We start from the raw sequence: 25,581 nt of genomic DNA on the forward strand, positions 1-25,581 counted from the left end.
ATTCTCATATTTTCTTTGTGCTATTACTGAGATTCATAAAATACAGATCTTCAAATCAAATGAAAAGGAAAAGAAAACCAAAGCCTGTGTTCGAACCTCTCCCAGTCAAAGAAGGAGAAGAGTTTTACCTGGTTGGTAGAAATCGGGTGACAGCTCCCTGGCCACAGCTCTTGCGATGTCGCACTCCTGGCGGGCGGCCAGTGCAGCTTGGTCAGCAGCGTCGGCTTTCGCTCTGGCATGTGCAGTCCTATGTGGGCATAAAAGGTCCAGTCAGCAAAGGCAGCACTGTATTAATTACTCGTGGACTAGCAAATCTGGATCTAGGGGAAGAAATGTTAATTATGATCATGGCCTGACGCCTGCAATAGCAACTTTTAGTGTTGTATTGTGGTGAGACTTCAGTGTAGTAACAGATGAAACCACCTGAGTCTTTCCAAGGGAAATCAAAAGCTGGAGCAAGATCTGTGCAACTAAATGCTATGTCTAGTTGTCAGAGCTTATGGGATCAAATATCCTGTTGACTTTGGGTAGAACTTCCTCCCATCCCCCCCCCAAAAAAAACATCCCAACAACAACAAAGAATAGAATCTGAGCACAGGAATTAACAGTGTTCATGGGCTGAATCCCTGAATCAAGTGGTATGCTTAGGGAGAAATGAGCACAACTGTTAACAGCAGTGCTTACTGAGTCCCAGGTGTGCAGACTCCCACCACGGCCAATTTCAGGTCATCAGCATGACACCACTGGCTGTGTCACTGGGAGAAGACACACCACTGGTAAGAACCAGCCTGCTGAGGAGGGTTAGTGGTATATCTGCTTACCTGATTTTTAAAAAACTTTCTTTTAAAAAAATTTAAAAATCATTTGCATGTGTGTGGTCAGAGGGCAATCTGTGGGAGTTGGTTCTCTCCTTCTACCATGTAGGTCCTAGGACTGAACTCAAGTCACCAGGCTTGGCAGCAAGTGCCTCTACCTGCTGAGCCATTTCACAGGCCCATTTACCTGATTTGCAAGCGTGTTTCTTGTAGGAACTAGAAAGAAGCCAGTGGTGGTGAGGATGAATGAATCTTTTGGTCTTCTGTTCCCTTCCTGGTTCATTCTTATGCACTGAAACCTCGTCTTTTAGAGTGGAGAAAAAGAATTGGGCTCCTTGGGCTGGGATGATAGCTCAGGTGATAATGTGCTTATGTCAAAAGCATGAGGACTTGAGTTTAATCCCCCAGAATTCATATTAAACAAAGAAAAGCTGGGTGCAGTGACACACACTTGTAATCCTAGTGCAAGGGTGGGTGTGGAAACAAGCAGGTCACTTGCTAGGTTAGCCTATTTGTGAAGTTCTAGTCCAATGAGAGACCCTGTCTCAAAAACAAGGTGAACAGTGCCTGAGGAACTCAGGACAAGCTAAAGGTGTCGTCTTGTGTCCACATGTGTACGTCAGAGGGAGAACAGGGGCTTGTCCATTTCCCAAATGCAGAAGACCTTATTCAGTTAAGTCTTTAAAAAATATTTTCTTTGCTCTCTTTAAAAAAATATTTTATTATTTTTATTTTATGTGTAAGAGTGTACTGCTTGCATGTATGTGAGTGCACCTGTGTCGTGCAAAGCTGTGGAGGTCAGAAGAGGGCTTTGGATTCCCCTGGAACCGGAGTTAAGGACGGTTTATAGCTGCCATGTAGGTGCTGGGAATCGAACCTGGGTCCTCTGCAACAGCAGTCAGTGCTCTTAACCACTGAGCCATCTCTCCAACCCCTCAGTTAGTCTTTAAATGGGAGCATGGGCACCTACTCTTACGCCTTTGCAGATGTTCTATCATATTTCATCAGCACCAGCAGGGTTATGGATAACTGGTAGTAAAAGTTTAACAAAACTCTGAAATTGAGATGCAGACACAAATTGCAGAAACAACAGGGGAGGGTGAATTGGGAAATGGCACTGAGCTCTAGCTGGTCTTTGGGAAGAACAGGTGGCAGCTGGAGACTAGGAGATGCAGATCCTAAAGCTAGATTTCTAGAATTAAAATGGGAAGGCAGGGTCTGACCCGAGGAGGCCGGGGCATGAGCGAGCAGGAGTCCCACTCTCAACTTACTTTCTCTAATCATTTTCTTTCACTCTGGACTCTCCTGGGGTCCACCTCATGCTTACCTAGCACTTAACTGAGTCTGGGTGCTTGATGGACTAGATGGTAAGCTTTGCAAAGACTGAAACTTTTTTTTCCCCGCACTTTGTCCTTTGCTGAAAACATGGTGCATAAACCACCTGGCACATGATATTTACCGGGAGCCCAATTTATGAATAAAGGAATGATGCTTCCTTAGGAATAGCCTGTCTGATACTTAAAAGTAAGTGTAACTATAAAATTATAGACATAGTTAAAAGAGAGTGGTTGTGCTTAGTAAGGAGTAGGGGCAAGCTGTGCATGGGCCTAGGGTGGGGAGAAGATCTATGTGGGAAAACTGCAGTTTTTGATCCATTTTTCTGGAACTTAAAACTGCTTTAAAAAAAGGATCTATTAATTAAAAATGAATGGGCTCAACTCCCAAGCATCTAAATAATTACTTCTGAATCGTACAGGATATTTCTGATTATGTCCGTCTGTGGAGAATTACCAAACGCAAAGTGAAAATGAAATCAAGGGGTTAAGGGAACACAGTCCTAAGCACCTGACTCCAGTATCTGTGTAAGAAAGGGTCATTCCTGGCAACAGGGGTATTTGGCGCTAATGCTGGGCCTGAGACCCAGCGGACACCCTCTGTTCATGTTCTTTCAGTTTCTCAGAATCTCAACTCTTTTTTTTCTCTCCTTTCCAGAATGGTCTTCTATCTTAACTGCTATTTTTAGCTGGAGCCTAATTATGTCTAGGTATTATAATTAATGAAGCCATAAGATATGGCTACACTGCCTTTAATGTAATCTCCTAGCTCTTCAATATATCTAGAAAACTAAACAATGTATTCTGATAAAACTGCAACACTCTTCTGTAGAGTCGAATAAAATAGTAACATTATCTCCTCTTTTAACAATCCACTAAACTAGAGAACAGACAGTATGACTTACCCTTCCTGCAAACATATTTTGGAAGCACAGAGTCTGGGAAGCCTCATTCCCCACTCTCGTACTTAACCTTTTGCTTTTCTCCTTGCTCTTTCCTGTAAGATCAGACAGACAGAACCTTTCCACCCAGCCCAGCTACAGATGTCAGGGCCAATCACAGCTGGCCAAATTAGCCAAGACCACATCCACACCTGAACCCAGAGGCCTGCTTGAGAGCTTCTGATGAATCCAATCATGAGAAGTGGAGAAAGGAACCTACTCTGTGTATTACCACCAGCCTCATAGGGTCAGGACCACTGGCATGTCTAGATTTTGCCTAGGCTTGCCTGTGGCTCATGTGTAAACTCATTTGTTCAAATCCCAGGTCCAAAGCTATACACGACCCCTTTCTATCAGCTGGCTGGTCAGACTGCCATTGTTTCCGTGGTGGGGATCTGGCTACTCAGTATGGGAAAATCAGCTGAAGCATCTCAGCATGGGAGCCTGCAGCTGCTGCAGCTGGTGGAATGGCATGCACCCCCCCACACACACACACACAGGATGCACAAGACTCATTTCATTTCTTTATAAGACCCCTGACATTTACAAACCTTTGGCCCACTACAAATTGAATCTCCACATACCATTATCACATATTTTCCCCAATGAATGTAATAAAAAGTTACTGAGAGGCAGTTCCCATGAGCGGGGCAGCAGCCATTTACCTTGCAGGCTTTACTTTTAAAAATATTTCATAGTTTTAACTTGTGGTAAGGTGATACTACAAGAGCAATTCTCAGATGCAGAGACCCACACAGCTTGGCTAGGCTTACTGCACAGCTACGTGACCCCTCCTGGACACAGCCACACCAGTGGTCAGCACTTCTGAATGTTAGCATTGCCTGTAGTCAATTTAATTAAACTGTTTTTCTAATCAGTAACTTCTTTTCCCTTTGAAGACTGAAATATTTCATGAGTTCTTTTCTAATATTTTATTATTTTTTACTTTATGCATATGAGTGCATTGCCTGCATGTGTGTAAGTGCATCTGTGCTGTGCAATGCCTGTGGAGGTCAGAAGAGGGTGTCAGATTTTCTGGAACTGGAGTTACAGACGGTTAGCTGTCCCGTGGGTACTTGGAATTGAACCTGATCCTCTGTTAAGAGGAGCCATTGCTCTTAACCACTGAGCCATCTCCAGCCCCTACACTCATTTTTTCCCCCATTGTTCCCTGGTCACTTCACCGCTACCTCACCAGGGTTGCTACTTTGGCAAAGCCCAACTGTCTGCTTCTCCACCCCCTCCTGTTTGATTTCCCTTCTGGTTCTCTTGGAAATGCCTGACAGTAACAAGAAATTATTTCCTGGGCTATGGAACAATATAATAATATGGGGGAATAAAAAGACGTGTTGGCACTCCTTTTGGAGTGTGAGACCTAGATTTGAGAAAAACAATTATCTTGTGGAGACAGCTACCGCTTTTTTTTTTTTTTTTCTTTTTTAAACTTGGCAAGGCAGCTTTTACTTTTTTCTTTTTTTCAATAGGGTCTCCCTAGTTCCAGTCCACCTGGAAGCCACTATGTGGACCAAGCTGGCCTTGATCTCACAGAGATCTGCTTGCCTCTGCCTCTGAGGGCTGGGATTAAAGGCATGGGCGACCATGCCTGGTGTGCTTTTACTTTTCTTTAAAAAGAATATTGAATTTTTGTGATTTTCATACAATATAATTTAATGATATTTAGATTCCCTCCCCCCATCTGCACGTCCTCATGCCCCCTCCCAATTTTATATATATATATGGACTGATTTCTGTCCCCACATATCCATGTCCTTCAGTGTGGGTCCATCCACGGGAGCCTGGTTAACCTACCAAGAGTCCCATCCTTATATATGAGGCTATCTCTTCTCCTCCCAACAGCCATCAGTTACCAAAAGTTCCTTAGGTTGGGTAAGAATTTCTTACCTACTTCCCCATGTCTCTGCTAGGATTTTGTCTGGTTTGAACTTGCATGGGACTTGTACATGCTCTCACCATTGTTATGAGTTCATATGTGTAACTGACCAGCTGTCTGGAAAACTCTGTTTCCTTGTGGTCATCCACCACCTTTGGCTCTTGCAATCTTTCTGCCCCCTCTTCCAGTTGCAGCCTTTTAAGAAGAAATTAGTCTGTGGATCAAGAAATACTTCTGATAGGTACAAAGAGCAACTGGCTTATGGATCTCTATTAAAATCAGAAGTTTGATTCAAAGGCATGAGTATCAAGTAAGAATGTGGTCCTTCAGTCTTGATTTGGTTCTCTGATAAGACTGTCCCAGCAAGACTCAGCATGTGCTCACCCCAAAGAACACAAGGGTCTTTAGATATTTTCATAACATACAACTTTCAGTCTCCCATACATTGACTAACTGACATTGATGATGACAGTTCAGAAAGACCATATCTTAGGTGGCTTTCCCAATTATGAATTCTTAAATGTTAATTTTCTTTTTCATAAAAACAAGGCCTGGAAGAGCGACTTCAGGACTAAATTCTTAGTTTCTGATTTAAAACAAGCTATGTTTACAGCGAATCATTAATTATAACTACCAACGTAGAAATTCACTTTTCATTTAAAAATGAGAGCAAATTTAGATATAAAATATAAAGGGGAATAATATTGCTACTAAAGGTTGATATTTGATATGGCTAAGGGTCAAACCTTTGTGCATGTGTTAGAAATCAGGCTTTGAAAGTATTCAGAACCAACAATTAGGCCAAGTTCCTTCTGAGTCACAAATGATTCTTTTCAATGAGCTCACAAGTTAAACCACATTAGTTTATCACAGAAATGCCTTTATTGAACAGTAATTAGTATCATACTCTTGGCTTTTGGTCAATGGGAGTAAGGAGCCAAGATTCATCTGAAGAATGTTTATATACCTTTCATAAAATGCTGTCCATTATGTGTTACAATTGTCATATTTACAGAGTCAGGTAATACAATACTCCTATTGTTTAGTGCCAGGAAAATCTGGTCTGTGATAATAAACTGGTTTGCTTCCCAGTATCATACAAGCTGAATAACATAATCTGTTGTTTCTCTCTTTGTTAAAGCTACCAGGAAATGCAAAGTAAAACGACCCTCAATGTACACACACAGATACCTGTGTAACCATGGGGCTCTTCCTCTAGACTCCCTGTGTCAGGAATGTCATTGTGCATGTCATTGTGAATGTCATTGTGCACTCATCACCATGCCCTGCCTATGCTTTCTGGAAACTGGCAGGATATTTAATCAAAACAGCCAATTCCTGGATCAATACGCTGCTGTAATACTAACTGAGCTTTAGCTCCTCTCAGTGTATTAATGCTCTGGGGACAGATGTAATGATTTGGGGAGAGCAGAGTTCATGGTTCAATTTCCCTAAGATTTTCTGATCTAATCTAGAACCTTATAAAGCTTAGAAAGTAAGTCCCCATTCTTAAGTACTTTAAAGACTTTATTCCCTAACATTTGCTCAAAAACTTAAGAGTTGAAAGGCTATATTGGTTTTTTTCATTCATTCATTCATTCATTCATTCACTCATTCATTCATTTATTTGTGTGTTTATGAATGCATGTGCATGTGGTGCATGTGTACTTGTATTATCACATTCATATGGGGGTCAGAAGACAACTTTGTGGAGTTGGTTCTCTTCTACCATGAGGGTCCCAAGGATGGAACTCAGGCTGTCAGGCTTGGTGGCAATTGCCTATACCTGCTGAGCCATCTTGCTGGCCCTTATGAAAGACTATATTCTTTTGATAGCCAGGTCAAACTCTTGTTTGAACTATGCTAAATTTGTGTACTTTGCTTTTGGTGCTGGATATTGAACCCAGGGTGTTGTATATGCTAGGGAAGTGCTTTACCACTAGACTCCTTATTTATTTAGCCAGGGTCTTGCTCAAAATCCCAAGCTGGCCTAAACCTGGCAATCTTCCTGCTTCAGAATCCAAGAGCTGGGATTATAGTCATGCATTACCATGCCTGGCTCACTTAAAATTTGTTTTGTGAGGTTTACTTAAAATTATAACTCATATAACTTATAACTCGACTTATCAGGCATAGTGGTGCACGCCTTTAATCCCAGCACTTAGGAAGCAGAGGCAGGTGGATCTCTATGAGATCGAGGTCAGCCTGGTCTCCATATTGAGTTCCAGATCAGCTGTGTCTACAGGGAGACCCTGTCTTTAAAAGACGAGAAAAAACAAAGATTTATCACTAGAAATCCGATAGAGGAAATTAAATTTTTATTCTTATAATTGTTTTTGGAGAAAAACCCTTTTAGTGAGTTTCATTTTAAAGTTCAAAAACATTATCATTAAATAAGATAAAACATCTATTTAGGGCCAGACATGGTGATGTATGCCTTTAATTCCAGCAGAGTCAGGTGAATCTCAATGATTTTGAGGCCAGCCTGGTTTATATAGGGGAAGGGCATGTCATGGCAGTGTTTTAATTTTGCAAGATGAAAAACTTGTGGTGGCTGGTTATATGACAATGCAACTAAGCTGCTATGGAACTCTATACCAAATGGCCAGGCAGGCAAGTGTTATGTTACATATACTTTACAATCAGAAAGAAAATCAACGGTTGGTCAAGTATTTAAAAAGCATCCAATGTGTCCAGAGACATGAGGAGAAAAATCCTAAAGGCTGGACTCTTAGTTGAGAAATGACTGTGCTAGTCCCAGCCACAGCATGCTAATAAGGTATACAGTCCTAATGTAAAGGAATCACTGCTGGACAGTTTGGGAAGAAGTGTCAGAACTTTGAAACATGCCTGGTTAGGTAGCTTTTACTAGAAAGGCTGGCATAAAGGCTGCTCCAAAAATATTAGTGGAGTGGATAAATTGGTAAAGAGGAGAGGAACAACAGTGATAATAACTCCAGGTTTTCCAACGAGACATCTAGCGGCATGGCTTTACTACAGAGACACTGTGCAGGCCCTACTATTGGTTGAAAGTGATGACAAGTTATGCTTTAGATAGGTAGGCTTGTCTATGACATAGGATTTACAGTTAGAAATATGAAGGAGTCTCAGGGTCTAAGTTATAAACAGAAATATGAAGACTGTGATGAGTTCAATGAATCTAACAAAAATGAGTCCAAAAGCAACAACAAACAGGGCCAAGACCAAAGTGACCTAGGGACCTGTTGAGAAAAGATAGCATAGCTGTCAGGGGATTGCGTACTGGTGCACTTCCGACAGAACCTTCAGCATCCCTGTTCTTGGATAAATCCTGTCCATCTTTCAGGAATTAACTGGGCTAAAAGTAAATTTGTCTTTTCTCTGGGACAGCTGTATTTTTCTCAGCCTGAATGACTGATTAATGGGCAGACTCTGGAACAAGTATGGACTGGCCACAAGCAAGAAGGGTCTGGCAATTCTGTCATATGCTGGAGAGAGGGAGGCCAAGTGAAAGCAGCTGGTTTGACAGGACCCCTTTGAGAGAGTAGTTTGAATAAGGAGGCCACCAACAGATGGAAAGGAGTTGCTGAGGAACAGGGCAGGGGAAGTAGAGGAAGCAGGTGTGGGCCATATACTACAGACTTTTGACTCAGAAAAAAAATGGAGGCAATTTGGACAGTAACCAGAAAATTAGCTAGGTCAAGGAAAAAGGCTGTTTGCTCAGATTTTACAGAAATGAGAGCTGTTGGAAGGTGGGAAGAAAGATGTTTAAAGAACAGGAGAAAATGAAGAAGCTTTGAGAGATGACACTTGGAGGTCGTGTCATGAAAGAGGCTGAAGGATGCAGAGGAAAACATTAAGCATTCTAAGGTTTAAAGAGTGTGTGCCACGGGCTTTGGAACCAAACTTAGTGTCTTACCTCAGTTTATCCCATGTTCGCGGTGCCTCCATTTCCTTACTTGGAAAATGTAGACAATATTATCTCAAGAGTTGCTGTGAAATTGGAATTGAGTTATATGAATTCTCAAGAATTTACCTAGAGCACTTAGTGTGTAAGTGCCCATTATCAGTCTTCTACAGAGATGAAGAGATAGTGGGGAGAATTGGGGGGGGGCTTAAATAAAGAGGTGAAAATCTGGACTCAGCACTTTAAACATGTCAGAACTGCTGAACAGGTCCAGGAGAACCCACCGAAGGTCAATGAGATTCTGTGTTTTTCTCTAGAAAGATTCTCTTCTCTGGGAAAAGCAGAGAGGGCAGAGGTGGCCACTGATGTTGAGACTTGGGACACAGAATGGGGAGCAGTGTGGAACTCACCCTAAAGTCCTGGGCAGGAGAATGTGCCCATAGCTAACTGCAGCCTCTAGGCCAGAGATAGTAAGGCAACTTAATGAATGTCAGTCATATACAAGTACTCTCACAGTTCAAAGTGTGTTTTCACTTGATTATAATAAATCCTCTTTTCTTTCCTATGGCATATTTTATAGAAATTTTCTTATTCTGATTGAATTTGGCTTTTTACTAAAGGCTCTATGTTTTAACTTCTAATTATCAGCTAGCAGGATTCTGGAAACAGATTAAGTTATTTAAAAATGGGTACATATTCTATAAAATCAAATTTTACAGAATCATGAAAACAATTTCTCTTTGGCACTTTATAGAAACATCTGGATATGCATGGTAAGAACATGGCAACCTTAAGAACCTAGGCAACAGTGAGAATTAGAAATGTCAATTACATTGTTATTTCTGTGTCCTATTTCCAGTTCTTTGCTGATGGTCCACTGTAGGTACAAATTAAAATGTCTAAGAATGAGAGCAATTTAAGACTCTATAGAACAGGAAGACATGATGGCTTCTAGGATATTCAGTCAACAACAAACTGACCAAGTGATTGGTTCACAACTCACCTAGTCCCCACTTCTTTCTGTTAACATTACTCAATGCATACTCTGCAGTGCTCAAATGAGTCCACTTTATAAATATTTATACATTTAAAAATTAATGGCCTAGGGAAATGGCTCAGTGGGTAAAGTGTTTTCTGTGAAAATATGAGAAATGGAGTTGGGGTTTCCAGGACCCATGCGACAGCCCACCTGTAATCCTAGTTTGTAGATGGTGAGTGAGATCCCTGGGGCAAGACAGCTCGCCAGACCAGCCAGATCAGAGTCCTGAGGTTCAAGAGAAAGACTCTGCCTCAGTAAGATGGAGAACCATCAAGAAAGATACCCAACATCAACCTCTGGTCTTCACATGTGCGTGCGTGCACACAAACTCACACACAAACACACACACACACACACACACACACACACACAACCAGAGTTAACTATCACAAACACTACTTAAAAATGACATAAATGCTTTAGAACACCTCTGAACTTGTAGTCCAAACATTCTCTTCGCTGATAAGACACCCATTTCCCATTGCATAGTATTTCCTATCTGATATGGCTCCCTAAAAATTCCAAAATGACAAGTTTATCACTTCACTTTAGTTCCATTGGGATGTGTACAGTAAAGGGACCTGTTTTCTACTGAGCTTTTGATGTTCAAGAGTATGATCATGAACTTATTGGGGTTAGTTATATCAAACTTTATCCTGAATTTTAAGTACTTAGACTTTTCAAAGTATGCATTTTGAAGTTGCAGAGTTTATGAGAGACAAGTTTTGTAAGAAATGCTGAAATATCAGGGGCATGGTTATTCTCTCCATTTGCTACTCCATTTATTTCATGCCTGGTCTGTGAAAAGGAATCATTCAGCAGTTCAACTAAGAAGTCCGTGACAATATTTACTTTAAATCTCCAGCCTTTTGTTGCACCAGATATAGTGGAAAACAATAAAACAAGCATAGAAGTATTATTCTGATCTATTAATGAAGCAACTCTCAAAACTTGTTTTATCAGATGTATTCAAAAACACATTTGGAACTTTGAAGGGCATCTCAGAGTCCAGTGGCTCCTCCCCCAGTGGTTAGGCAATTATTTTTTCTTTCTGTAGGGATCTGAGAGTCAGGGAGACTAAAAGACACATTCAAGTTCAGCCTGTTAGAGCCAGCGAGATGGCTCAGCAGGTAAAGGTGCTTGCTGGCAACAGTGCTGACTTGAGTTTGATCCCTGTGACCTACATGGTGGAAGGAAAGAACTGACTCCTTCAGGTTGTTCTCTGACCTCCATATACACACATGGCAGATGCCCCATCACCCACTCTCCAATAAATAAATAAATGTAATTTAAAAATTCACCCAGCCTTCCAGTAGAGTCCAGTTCTCTTAACCTTTAGGCCAAAGACTAGTGAGTGCGTTGTGAAAACAGATTTCTGTTTAATGTTTAATAAACATTTTATTCACTTCATCTTCCAGTTTTCCATTTTTCTTTCTTCATTTCCATAACTCATACTTATGCTTTCTCTTTGAATATATTACTACTCGCTCTTTTTTTTCTTATTAACCTTTAATAGATTTATGGCAAATTTTGAGCTTTCTTTGCCTACACATTTTTTACAACCAGTTTTGGCTGACTTACAAATGAAATAATACAGCTTAGAAAACATCTTACTAAAGACGACAGGATGGATTTGGTTCTCAGTAAGGTTATTCTTCAGCAAGAACATTTTTAGGTGGTGTTAAAAATACTACAGATTTATCCAACTTACAATTGCCTTCCCAAAATCACCAAATTAGTAATTAATGCCTCCAACTTTAAAAGGAAGTATGAAAAGAGCATCATCCAATTCCTCCTGAATTCTTAAAAAGTTCTCTTCTTTTTCTCATGGAAATATAAAATTTTCTGTTGTATCTACTTGCTTTTAGCATTTGCAGTGTTAAACTGAGAACAGAAAATTTTTATCCTGAATTCAAGAAGGTAAAAATGAAAGCGTGCCCAAAGATACTAAGAAAAGCAGGGGCACTGTTCAGTACTTTCAAATAAAAATAACATGTGATGTAATTGCTGGGGGCCAAGGTAGTTTTGAAGATGAATGCATGAACAGCAAGATAAAAATGTATGCTAAAGATGGCGATGCAAATGCCAGGCAGGATTCAAATGAAGCAAGACTCTTGTTAAACTCTAATTTAAATAATAGGTATCTTCTGGTCCTGATTGTCAGTGAATGGTTATAGCACTTACATCCTTGGAGTATTTCTAATACTTAGAATATTCTTGACCAGAAGTCTGCTGTCTGCCTGAGTGTTGACTCTAGACATGTTTTGATGAACTTTTCAGCTCTGTACATATTTGTTGGGGGAGGGAAGGGGCTGGTTGACACGTGGGCCAACCAATAAGGCAGATGGACCCCTGTTGTAGCCACTGAGGAACATGAGGTCTACATGAATTCCACACCATAGTGACAGAACGAGGAGGAGCAAAAGATGTCATTTCCACTGAGGTAAGATGCCAAAGCTGCTGACTGTCATCCTGAAGTTGTAGAAATCAGAATGAACTCTGGAGAGTCAGGAAGAGTTACCTAGTGTGAAGGTCCAGGGTCCTGCTTCTTCATCTGCTATCTGACAGCCTCTCTACAAGGGCCTCCAGTTTGCTCTAGAGCATCCAGTTATACTTTCAGGTTAGAATTTCTCAGTGTGCTAAATTTTGCTAGCCATGAGTATTAGCAATAGTCCTTGCTTCTTCTGAAATGACAACAGACTTGGTGACAAAAGAATTTTCTCTCTCCTTACCAGTTGACTCTGTCCTATCCAAAGCATTTATGTAAAAAAAACAAAACAAAACAAAACAAAACCCTTGTATTTAAAGTATAGAATTCTAAACTCATGACAGTTTCTTTAGGATTCTGGTAGATACCTATAAAAACATTTATAATTTTGGGTCCAATGATATTGCAATGTTTATAATGGGAGATGTGACTTTATATACAGCGCTTTATTCTGGTATGAATGAAATGCGGACACAGAAAGCCCTTTGTTAGTTTTATGTGAAATCTTCTAGGGTTGACCAGTTACTCTGCAAATAAATGAGGGACATCAAGGAAAGGGGATATGCCAATTGGGACATGCCAATGGGAGTCAGACACAATTTCTAGAGGAGGGCTGTCTGGAGGGGGTTCCATCCCTGGAGGAGGTAGAAGTACTGCTTCCAAGGAGGAGCAGGAACACCCTGGGAATAGCAAATGTTCCACAGAATAGGAGTTAAGAAGTCCATTTGTATCCAAGACAAGTGGCAAAAGACAGTATCAGAAATGGGAATGGGAGCTGCCCACTGCGTGCAGTTGATGCTGTTAGGAGTACTTACTGCTATTAGGTGTGCCCACTGTTCCTCTCTTCCTGTTGATGCATCTTTAGGCTACAGGATGCTTTTGAATTGGTGTTCCCTAGAATAATCACTCTGGCTAGCCTCTCCTCATGTTCTGTAATTGCTTTTCTTACATCTGTATTTTATGACCAGCTACTGATATTTCTACCTTAGACAAAGAATTGACACAGTAAACAGTTTTCTAATGTCTAGAAATCTTTTCACATTTGCTATTTGGCATACACAGGTAATTCTGCCTAATTCCAAATACACACTCGTTGTCCTTTTTGGCCCACCCAGATTTAAACCACAGTAATGCCTAGTTCTATGTGCAGATCTGTGGTAAAGTTTAACTTATAAGTGAGGCACAATAGAAAATTAATAATAAAATGGAAAAATCATCATAAAATACCATAATAAAACTTACTTAAAACTTATGAAATGTTGATTTCTGGAACAGTCCAGGTAACATTTTGGAACTGAGGCTGTCAGTAGGTGGCTGAGACCACAGGAGTGAATCAGTGGGTATGGGGGAACCTCCTGTTCTGCACATCAACATGTGCTCTGGCCCCTCTGAGATTCTAGGAGTGAAAGGAAGGCCATTTTCCCTGGACTTTCTCTCAGACAGATAATTGCTGTTGATGACAGTCGACTATAAACAGGAAGCTTCTCTTCAATGTTTTTCTGAGATATACAGAAACAACAAAGAGTGATCCTTTGGGCAGAGCTAGAGACCAAGGTTGGATGTTGGTCTGAGATGGATGCCTCCACTATGGCCTGAGCTCTGGGACACTAAGGTCACCACAAGTGACACATTTGACCATGATAGTGACCAATATACTTGCTAAAGGATCTTTGCCAGGGAACTAGCATAATTCCAGAAAATGCTTTGCTTCTAAAACTCTGAAATTTAAATTTTATTACATATTTCTTCTGTTTTGGGGGGGGGTGCTCTGGCATGAGTGGATGTCAGAGAGTATTTGTGGGAGTCAGTTTTCTCCTTCTATCATGTAGGTGCTGGGGGCTGAACTCGGGTCATCAGGTTTGGTGACAAGAGCCTTTCTTTACCTCCTGAGCCATCTCACTGGCCCTGAAATTTAATTTTTGAAATATAATCTCTTCTACTCTAAGTATAAGGGAAAGACTTGGGATGATTACTTTTTAAAAAATCTGCTTTGTAAGCTTAACTTGATTTTAATGGTATCAAGTGTAACTACTGATCTAATTGTTGTAAGATGATGAATTCCTTGTTAACAAGGAATACACCAAGAAATACAATGAATTGCTCTGAGTTTTTGAAGGTTGGTTGTTTATTTCCATTTGGGGCTAATACTTAACTGTACATATTCTCCTATCATAAAATGTCCTTTGTTTTTAATGAATGCCAGGAAATACGACAGACACAGAATCAAGGACAATTAAAAATCTATCTGTAGATTTTAATACAAAAACTTTAGAGATGAATGGTTCAACTAAACTACTAAGATTTTGCAGACTACTAACTTTTTTTCTAATACAAAAATTTTAGAGATGAATGGTTTAACTAAACTATTAAGATTTTGCAGACTACTCCTCCCTGTCTTGGTAACTAGTTAAGTCAGGGCTGATCATACTTTAAATTATATTTCATTAGGTGCAACAGCAGCTCCTTTGTCAAAATAAGGCTTTATTACAGGGCTACTACATAATTCAATTCATGCCCAGAAAACCTAATTTCAATGATATGGCCCTCAACCTCTGATGTGAAATCATTAAACTGGAATTCAGTGATGAGATCTTATTTTCAAATAATACAGCCCTTTTTACTCAGTTTTGGAAACAGCCTTTGGGCTCTGAGCATCTGACCAGTCTTCTTATCATGCTTGCAAAGCCATGCTGACTAGAAAGGAAAGACACCAGCAGGATCCCAGGTGCCGCATCCTGCTGCTTTCAAGCCCTACCAGCTAGCTCAAGAGCCTGTTTTCCAGTTCCTTGGCCATCTCCTGGCAAAGAGCCCCTTCCCTGCCATTTGCCACTTGTTCTGAGCTATTTTAACTCTGGACAAGTTGCAGTGCTAGGCTATATTTAAATTGGCCTGCACGGTGAAGAAACAGCGAATGCACGTGGCACCTTTTCCTTTTTTGACGTAATCCAATTGTGCTTTGGCTCCAAATCAAATTGTGAGATTTTACACCATACATCCCCCATCACACACACTGCCTCCACTCCCACTCCTGGCTTCCCAGGTGTCTACCACCCAATTGGGAGACGTGGGAGTCTTCCGGAAAGGTGAGCTATGGCAGGGACTCACAGAGCAGTCATCAACTGCTTCCAAGAGTAAACTGAGAAACACAGATAATAAATGAAAAGAAAAGTAAAGACCCACGGGCTGCAACTAAGAGAGGCTGGAATATCAGCAGATTAATTTTCCAAAGACCCAGCTCCAGATACAGCTTTTCTGAAATATACTGTATCTGTTGAGGGCGCCACAAACAGCTTTCTCAAGTTGCTGAGCTTTTACAGGTGGATGAATTGAGAAAAATGGTTTCTAGCCTGGCCCTCTGCACTTGTCCCTTCAGAGACCATCAGCCTATGTACTAGACAGGAAGTAAATTCTTAGAGTTACACTCATGAGTTGCAGAAGGAAAACAGGTGGAAATGTCCTCAAATAATTGAAAGTTAAAGAAAATGTAAAAAGCACTTTTCTACAGATCAGCTGCTCAGGTTCACGTTCATGCTAGCCTAAACTCAGATTTGCTATTCTGGTGCTAAGGAATCAAAGACATGTTTGGAGGAAGTATCTCACAAACCTAGGATTTTTTTTTTGCCAAAGGACAGGAACCTGTGTGATGGGGATACTGACATACCCATTTTCCTGGCAGTGGATGAGGTACACCACCATACTTGGCTACCACATGCAGAGCTGCTTAAGCAGAGCTGGGATCTGCCCATTTACTGTGGCACTCTTTGCTAGGACAGCTTGGACTATGGGGATTTGCCTGCTGTCAGTCAAGTTTTTACTTGATTTTCTTTTAAAATAAACTTTACTATAAGGCTGGGATGTACCTCAATGGCATAGCAAGGCCCTGGGTATGATCTTCAGTACAGCAAAAAACCAAAAAAACCAATAACTTTACTACCCAAACAGGTAGTAAACAACAGCCTGAGCTTTTGTTTTCTAGAATAAACAAGAAAACCACTTTATAAATGTTATGTTAAAACATTATTCACCTTCATAGACAAGATAACTAACTTGAAACCACTTTAAAATGTCCTTAACAAAGGAAGAGCAGCCTGTCTGGTTACATGTAGTCAGGGACACAGACTTTCAAACTTATCTTCACAGTGGCAAAACACAGATGAAGAAAACAGATCAAAACAAAGGTGTCTGTTTTTACTAGAAGGCACCAAATATAATTATGCTTTGAATATTATCAAAACACAACTCAAAATAAATCCCATACTATCTTTAGTGCTCTGAGATTTTGGAGAGCTAATTTCAAATTTTAAGGTACTATCTTCATCTTGACTATATTTCTAGTATATAAAAAAAGACCGTTTTCCTAGTTTTTCTTCTTTTTTTAAAAAAACATTTTATTGGGGCTGGAGAGATGGCTCAGTGGTTAACACTGGTTGTTCTTGCAGAAGACCCGGGTTCGAATCCCAGCACCCACATGGCAGCTAACAACTGTCAAGTGCACTCACCTATACGCAGGCAATACACGCATAAAAAATTTTATTTATTTTTATTTTATGTGTATGAGTGTTAAAATTTTATTTATTATTTTTATTTTATATGTATGAGTGTTATGCCTGCATGTAGGTAAGTGCACCCATGTTGTGCAATGCTTGCTGAGGACAGATGAGGATGTCAGATCTCCTGGAACTGGCGCTATGGACAGTTGTTAGCTGCCATGTGGGTGCTGGGATTCGAACCCAGGTCTTCAACAAGAACAGTCAGTGTTCTTAACCACTGAGCCATATCTCCAGCCCCAAGTTTTTCTTTTTACTATGATACTATGTGGCCTTTTTGTGTGTGTTTGTGCTGGAGATGGAGCCCAGGGCCTCATGCTTGCCAGGCAAGTGCTTTCCCACTGAGCCACATACCTATACACCAGCCCCAGGCTCGTTTTTAAAAGCAGCATTACAATGAAAAAATAGGTGGGAGTCTTCCCTGTAACGATGAGTAGCATTTATTACCCAGATCAAGTCACACATTTACAGTCTGGACCCAGAACCTGCCATGGAGAGACATCAATAACTGGAGGAAAACTGAGACCACCTTACATAATATCCCTGAAGGCACTTCACATGCTGTAATGCAATTGCTTCAACAGGCATCAGGCTTTCTGCAAAAAAGTTTGACTATCAGGTGGGCTCTTCCTTGTTCCATTCTAAGGAGAAAGATCTCAGGAATTTATTTTTTTTTTTATTTTTTTTTTTAAATTTAGGCCAGAATTAAGCAGGAAACAGATGGGCACCAATTCTGGTCTGGAGTGAAAAAACTGAAATGATTATTATTAGAGCTCCTATGTATGTATGTATGTATGTATGTATGTATGTATATATGTATGTGTGTGTACATATATATTCTAAAGCCTCAACTAGTTGGACTTCTACCTTGCGCACTTCCCTGTATCAACTAACACATGCACGTGTGCTTATAATAAATTGGGAGCATTTTTCACTTGTATTATCTAGAATTTTATATGTACTATTTCTTGTAATCCACCTGTGCTCTCAGTTGGTGGGTGGTAGGAAGTGGTTCTGAAACTATCATTTCACCTGCATGCCCACACCCACTCTTAGGCTCTACATCTCTCCTGTAGCGTATGTTTTCCATTCTACCCATTAATACTTGGTTTTCTTCGTCATCTAAATTACTATGAGATGAACACTCTCTTCTAGATATGATTTAAATTTTTTTATTAAATTAACATACCCATTTCTCCTTATTGTTTGAGTTGATTCTTTTATATAAAGACCTCTCAGGGATAAATAATTTTTAGTTTACATTAAAAAATACAAGGAATAAGCCAGGCATGAATCCCAGCACTTGGGAGCAGAGGCAGGCAGATCTCTGTGAGTTCTAGGCCAGCTTCGTCTACATAGTGAGCTCCAGGTCGGCTGGGGCTACAGGGAGACCCTGCTAAAAAAGACAAAAAATAAAACAAAACAAAAAAACTGACTAGCATCAAATAACATGGGACCTCACTTAATTCCTCAAATGATTTTCTCCAAGGTAAGGAGCTTACTGGGTAGCAGTGTCTTCCTTTGGTCCTCCTGCGGTGGTGCCAGGGTGAATTTCTTTCACTGGGATTCAGATGATTACACTTGCCCAGCTCTCTGTAGCAAATACTTCATGCTCCTGGGGTAGCATATGAAGCCTTTTGCCTGCCAGGCCACCCTGAGTCTACACTTGCATTCCATCCTGGTCCCTGCTATACTCAGGCCATCTGCAGGCTCTGACTGTTCTCTCCTGCTTACTGCCCTGGGCATGCCCTCAGTGTCTTTGTACTTGTTATATTTGGCACTGAAAACTAAGCTACTTCAATCTATAGCACATTGTTACAATCACAGCATAAAGGTAATCTCTGCGCTAGATTAGCACAGTGTAAATTTCATAGTCTCCCTGGATTTGCTCAAACTAAAAATACCTCTTATATTGGAACATACCCAGAGTCGAGTTTCTTGCTGTTTGCCTAATCCGTTCCTATAGCTCTGCCTAGATATGAATGTTAGATCTTACCACTTAGGAGCCTGGGATCCAAGGCCAGTTACTCAGCTCCACTATGCCTCAGTTTCTTCATCTGGTAATATGAATAGTAGTAGAATCTAACTTTCAGAGTTCTACAAGGATCACAGATGCTACATGTAAAGCCCAACAGATCACACAGACATAACTGGACATAGAATAAACACCCAACATCATATACAGAGGATGAACCCCTTAACTTAAAAATAAAGTAAGTAAGTTTCTAGATAACTAATAGATTACTTATCCCATGGTTCAAGAATACATTAAATAGATGATCCAACACCAGCTTCAAGATCAAATAACCACATCAATGGCCAGCACAGCATATGACATTGGTGTACTAGTGACACTTTTATCTTGGGGGCAATTAACAGCTACCTAATTGGACTAAAAGCCCACTCAATGGGAGGAAACTCAAGTGTGGTACTGTAAACATAACCAAATACCCATAGCTGGAGTGGTCATGGATCTTAGAGAAAACCCCAAGACTGTCACATCTCTAGACTAATGTGATCTCTTACTATGTGCAAAATATGTATCCTTATATTTACAGAAAAATATCCCAGTCACCACTTATCAAAGAAGCTCATTTTTGCACCAGTCGGATACTATTACCAAGTACCACAACTGCTCACACACAGACATTGTCTATGAACTGCCCAGGCCTAAGTGACACATTTACAATGGTACTTCTATACCTAAGGATTATGGAACATAGAACAGGGGTAAAGCAGAGGACACTAATGGATCTCTCAGTTCTCATTAACATTCCCGCATGCAGCAGAGGGTTCGGAACACAAAAAGTCACAAATGGTCAAAGCTTTGAGATCAAGAGTCTGCTGAATGCTGGTCCCTGGACAGGACTCTTCTATTAAACTTCACTCACCCAAGGCTCAGGGATCATTGCAGAAGAGGGAGTGGAAAGATTTTTAAAAAATATTTTATTTATTACTTTTATTTATTTATTTTACGTGTATGCGTGGATCACCTGCATGTAGGTAAGTGCACCCGTGTCGTGCAATGCCTGCGGAGGACAGAAGAGGCTGTTGGATCCCCTGGAAGTGGAGTTATGAACAGTTGTTAGCTGCCACATGGGTGTTGGAACTTGAACCCAGGTCTTCTGCAAGAACAGTCAGTGTTCTTAACTGGGGAGCAGAAAGATTTTAAGAGCCAGGGAGGAGGTGCAGGACCATATGGAAACAGTCCTACAGGCTCCTGGGACCCTACTCATATGATTCTATGGCAGTGGTGTTAGCATATACAAGTCCCATGCAAACTCAGGCAGACAAAAACTCCACCTAGAACTGGGAAAATGAATAGCAGACCCCAATCTTAGCTGAAGAAATACTGGCAACTGATTGCTGCTAGGTGAAGAAGAGCTGATCTTCCTAAAACAAGGAACTCTAGATAGGCTGACTAGGCCTCAGTAGATGGACTTGCACTGGGGAATGTCTGGGGACACTGACTTGACACAGTGGACCTTAACAGGGATTACAGAGTACATGGGCTCCAGTGAGGGGGGAGGGGGCGGCTATGGGAGGGTGCCAATGGGGACAGGGGTAAAAAAATGATTAAGATTGTTTGAGATGTTCTGTATGAGATACACAAAAATTCAGTAAGAACAAAATTTTAAAGATCTAAAAATAAATAAAACTATTAATTGAATATAAAAAAAGAATATATTAAATAACAGGATGAGTCTTCCATTCACTAATACTAATTAGGCACAGGTAATTAGTGTCAGAACCAGGGAACAGTGAACAAGCAAAATATAAGGTAATATATTGTGCCAAACTAACATAACTTTATGTAGGAACCCAGGTAGGAAGGCTATGTATTGAGGCTTGGGGTATTGAACAGGAAATCTGGATTTGGGTTGTGCCCTTCCCTTTGCAAGCTGTGTAACACTGGGAAAGTTACTTAAGTCTTGGAGACATGAAACTCGTGTTATATGTTTGCTGTGGGGATATATAATCAAGCATGTGCATATGCCTGTGCATACACCCAGCATTACCAGTTGGAAGTTACTCTAATTCACAAAACCACTCTTTCTACTCTGGAAACACCAATTCTAGATGAGGACTCCAATCCCTATTTCTGACTCAGCAGCTGGCCTGCTGGAGGATATCCCTCATCTACAATCACAAGTCTACTTTTCCTTGAAAAATGAAGACTTGGTCTATGGTGCTGTCTGTGCCTAGATTGACCTTATTCAGTGTTTGAATGTGGGTCCAGTTCTTTAGAAGCTCACTACCTGACATTTGGCTTCTGGTATGAGAATAAAGCACAGGTAAAAGCAGAAAGGAGAGCCTAAGACTGAACCAAAGGTTTCCAAGCAGTTTTTACTTTCTCAGAAGCAATCAGATGAGCCAGTGCCCTACAAACATGGCTAGTGGGCTCATTTCTCTGTGTTCTGGACCCTGGCTACCACTGAGAACTTTGTCAGGGGACCTGGTCTGTGTCCATTGCAAACTGTGCTTAGGATTTTGAGAGGTTTAGATTTGGGTTCCTTCTGTTGTTTATGCCTCCCTAGTTATGATCAGACACCTTTCACCTACCTTCAATAGATTAATTTCTGCATTTGAAAATGAGGTGGCTAGGATTAGGACTATTCTAATTTGTTTCTTGCACATTTAATATATTATCTGTCCTCAATATAAAAGCAGACACGAGTGCGTAAGTCTGGCTTACAGGTACCACTACCTCCTTCAGTTCTCCCTTGCTTCCAACTGACAATCTTTTGATACAACCTGAAAACTCCAAGGAAGGCCCTTTGAAAACTACTGGCCAGCACTTAGGAGGTGGAGGCAGAGGGATGAGGAGTTCAAAGTCATCTTTGGCTACACAGGCAGTGTAAGCCCAGCCTGGGCGACATGAAGCCCTGTTTCCAAACAAGCAAAAAAACAAACAAAAAACCACCAGAAAAATTGGAAGAGTACTGAAAATCCCTTCAGTTTAAAAATTGTTAATACTCACTGTGCTATCTTTTCATTTCTAGGAAATACATGAACACACACACACACACACACACACACACACACACACACACCATGCATACTGGATCTGTCTTTTGTGATTGTCATTCCATTAAACTAGATTGGTTATTTTACTTCAGCAAATAATGTAAAGTGTATTTCAGGTAGGGAGAAGCAAATATACACTCTAAATGAAACTTCCTTATTATCAGAATGAGGAACACTCAATAATGGGCCTGTATGAAACAATAATATGGCAAGTAAGGGAGGCAGAGGCAGGAGGAGCTCTGTGAGTTCAAGGCCAGCCTGGTCTACATAGTGAGTTCCAGGACAGCTGGGGCTACAGGGAGACCCTGCTTCAAAAAAGACCAAAAACAAAATGAAGTTGTATGTATTTTGTAACTACAGAAAGGAAGTCTAGTGATTGGTGTTTATTTATATGAATTATAATATTTTAAGGTTATTTTATAAGTACAATTATGATAGAAGCCCAAGTCTTTATCCTGTAACCTTTTGATTAAACCCAGAATTGATAATATGAACATATTCTACAAAGCTGGAGACTAAGCAGGACCTCAAAGATGATTTAATTAAAATTCATTTATGTAGGCCAGGAAGCTGAGGCCTAGAGTAACTAGGGTTAACAGTCCCCCACGTACACATCACTAGTGTCTGCATAACACGCAGACCATCTGTACTGTCACTCAGACATTACGGTTCTAGTTTGCTCATTTCCAGCACCTGCAAAGACAGCATGGTAGGAGGCATGTAATCGGATGCAAAGTACAAAGTTTCTCAACCCATTAGGGTTGAGAGAAAAAAAAATGGTCTCATTTCCTCAACTACAGGTGATGAAACATGGGGGAAATTCTCTCTCCATGGAATATAAGGTCATAATCAGGGATGACCAGTTTATTATACCTGACTTCCAAGAACTGGGCTACTCTTCAGCAGACAAGTGTTTCCCAAATACTTGTTTTTATATTTTGACTATACTACTAATGCATTTACCTTTCTTATTCATGATAGTATATATACAGATGGAAGGGAAGAATCAGCCTAGAGGAAGTGGTTGATGGGAAATTGAGGACAGATGTGACAGACTGTCTCCTGTGGGTTCAACATGGATAAGAGCACCTAACTAGGATTGAGAAACTGTCTTAAGACCACAAAATGCAAAATTAAAAATTTAATATTGATGTAATACTCTAACATGCATGTTGTCACACATACTCTTAAATCTCTGCTAGTTTATGAGCAAGTTTATCTTGGTGGACACTCATAATATCCCTGGCAAAGTTTTTACTGCATTTCATGTGTAAGGAAAAGAGCTCCAGTAGGCAGTGGTCTACAGAACCAGAACTGAACTCACACATTTAATATAAAGCCTATCCTCTTCCACTACCTAAGCCTATCACATATTATAGGGAAAAAAATCCCGCTTGCTTATTATATCAATTTTTGTATTTGTCTTAAGCATCTTAAACCCCAGCCCCAGCAAAATGAGTTTTACTATGCTGATTGTTTGGATAAAAAGGATTTGTATCAATTTTATGCATCACAGATAAAATTAATCACCATCTGGAAATTAGTTAGCATTTTTAAAACTAAATGCTTACCATGATACTCCCTGGATCAGAATGTCATCAGTGGTCACTTGGGCATGTAAGGCTTGCCTTAATATAGTAGGAGCAAAACCCCACTGATCCCTCAGTCAGCCAATTTGGTTAAGAGATCTGAAAATACTAAGTGGGCAGATGGGCTTGTCCAATTATTTTAGTCAAACAGACCCAGCCTTGGCATCCAAGACTTCTTTAGACATGTCTACGGACAACTTTTAACTGAAGTTTGGTAAGAACATTCTGTTTTTGAGTGCTAAGAATCCAAGCACCAAGCCCTGGGATCACAGCATTGTGTATAGATTTGTTCTCCTCTGTCCTGTATAGTAGTGGGAGCTACCCCAACCCTGCCCCAGCTCATTCCACACTTATCCCCTCACATCCATACTTCTGTGCTCTTAGGTCATAGGATAAATCTTCTTGGATTTCCCCCTCCCACACCCTGCCCTTTTCTTGTGACCACTGGTACCACCCACCACCAGCCTCCTCCTGCCCAAGAGAGCTGAGCAGCAGCCACTGTTGACAGGACTATGGGGAGAGGCAGCACCTAAACTGCCAAGCTGGTTTAAGAACCAGGCTTGTGAGGCCATCCAATTGAACTGAGGTTAGGAGACATTTTTAACAGTCTACAGTTACCATCTGGAAGGCTCATGACATGACTGGTACTACTCAAGATCCATCTCATGAATTTACTTAATCCTTTTACTTCCCTATAATGAGGTCTCTATAGTATGTTAAAATTATTGATATAGATAAATAGCATGGCCAAGAGATTAACTCACCTAAGGTGGGGTCAAGACTTTGATTTCAAGACTTTGATATATCCATGCCTTTTAAATTACTACCTTAAATTACAGAGTGTGAATCAGATCATCCCTCTTTACATGTCTGTCTACCAGCCTAGAATCTTCTACCAAGTTCCGTATTAAAGACCCAAACTATTATTAGGGAAGAAGTGTGAATATTTGATTCTAAAACAGAACACCCAGGAGCCATCTGCCTAACCACAGAAAGCATTCCATACTTTCTTAGAATGTTTAAATGTCTGTTGTGCCCTAAGGTCAGAGACGTTAAGAACATGCACAATGTGCTGAGTTCCAACAGTCTACTGTAGGGAAACATTTTAAATTGAGAAATTTCCAATGTACATATTTGAGTTTAAATATATACAACATTTTACAAGAGGGACTTTAATTAGCAGTATCTTCATTTTTAAAGGATAGTCAGATACAATGATTTTTATAGCATTGCTTGGGATAGAGGAATATTAGGGGCAACTTTTGGGTCCACTGAAAGTAAATAAACATGGTGCATGTAGAATTTTAGTGTGACAGGTGGGATCAATGAACCAGGAGAACATGCAGTAGGATGTACAAATCTTAAAACACACTGGAGAAAAATCACATCTTAATATATATGTGGAGAAATATAAAATGTTACTAAAACATTTCTAAAATTATACTAAGAGAAAATGAGATGCATGACATATTGCTGTGAATTTATTTAAATTTACAAGACTATTGAGAACACCACTAGGGACACATAATATACACACGTTACCACTCAGGGTGCTTATCGAGGGGAAAGGAATGGAATGGATCTTAAATTGATGGCTGCACACAGCAGGTCAGGAACTAGGGCTGTGACACTTTGCCTTTCCTTAAGGAAGGCTAAGAAAAGAGAAAAGATGATGGGAGAAAGCCAGGAGGGGTGAAAGATAATAGGTAAGCAGGCCAACAGAGGGAAGACATACGTTATGAAGTTGGCTCAGAGCTTTCACTCCACACACTCATTTTTATTGTTTAGTTATATTTTTATTTAGCAGTGGTATAATAAAATCCTTACTTTCAGAAACTTCTTAGTGTGCCTTTCCTCCCCATCCCAAACCCTCACTGGAAGCTCAGATTGTAGCTTGAATACTGAAATTTAAATGGTTCTTGTTGGCAATGGAACTGAAGCCTTGGGTTTCGTCCTATAAAAACTGCTCCACTTTCATTTCATAAATATAGACAGGCAGAAGCTAAACAGGACAGATGGAGGA

The 25,581-nt window shown here is 40.4% G+C and overlaps 1 protein-coding gene across 6 annotated transcripts in view; it reads right to left on the reverse strand.

The window, feature by feature from the left end:
- Jph1 (junctophilin 1) overlaps positions 1-25,581 on the reverse strand; it is a 93,716-nt gene that overhangs the window by 31,632 nt on the left and 36,503 nt on the right. For all 6 annotated transcript variants that reach the window (XM_008848902.1, XM_008848904.1, XM_008848903.3 and 3 more), the window contains exon 3: positions 129-247. In XM_008848902.1, coding sequence (XP_008847124.1) covers positions 129-247 — 119 coding nt within the window. The remainder of the gene's footprint in view (positions 1-128; positions 248-25,581) is intronic.

This window comes from Nannospalax galili, unplaced genomic scaffold (assembly GCF_000622305.1).
Source record: "Nannospalax galili isolate Female #2095 unplaced genomic scaffold, S.galili_v1.0 scaffold102, whole genome shotgun sequence".
Classification (NCBI taxonomy): domain Eukaryota; kingdom Metazoa; phylum Chordata; class Mammalia; order Rodentia; family Spalacidae; genus Nannospalax; species Nannospalax galili.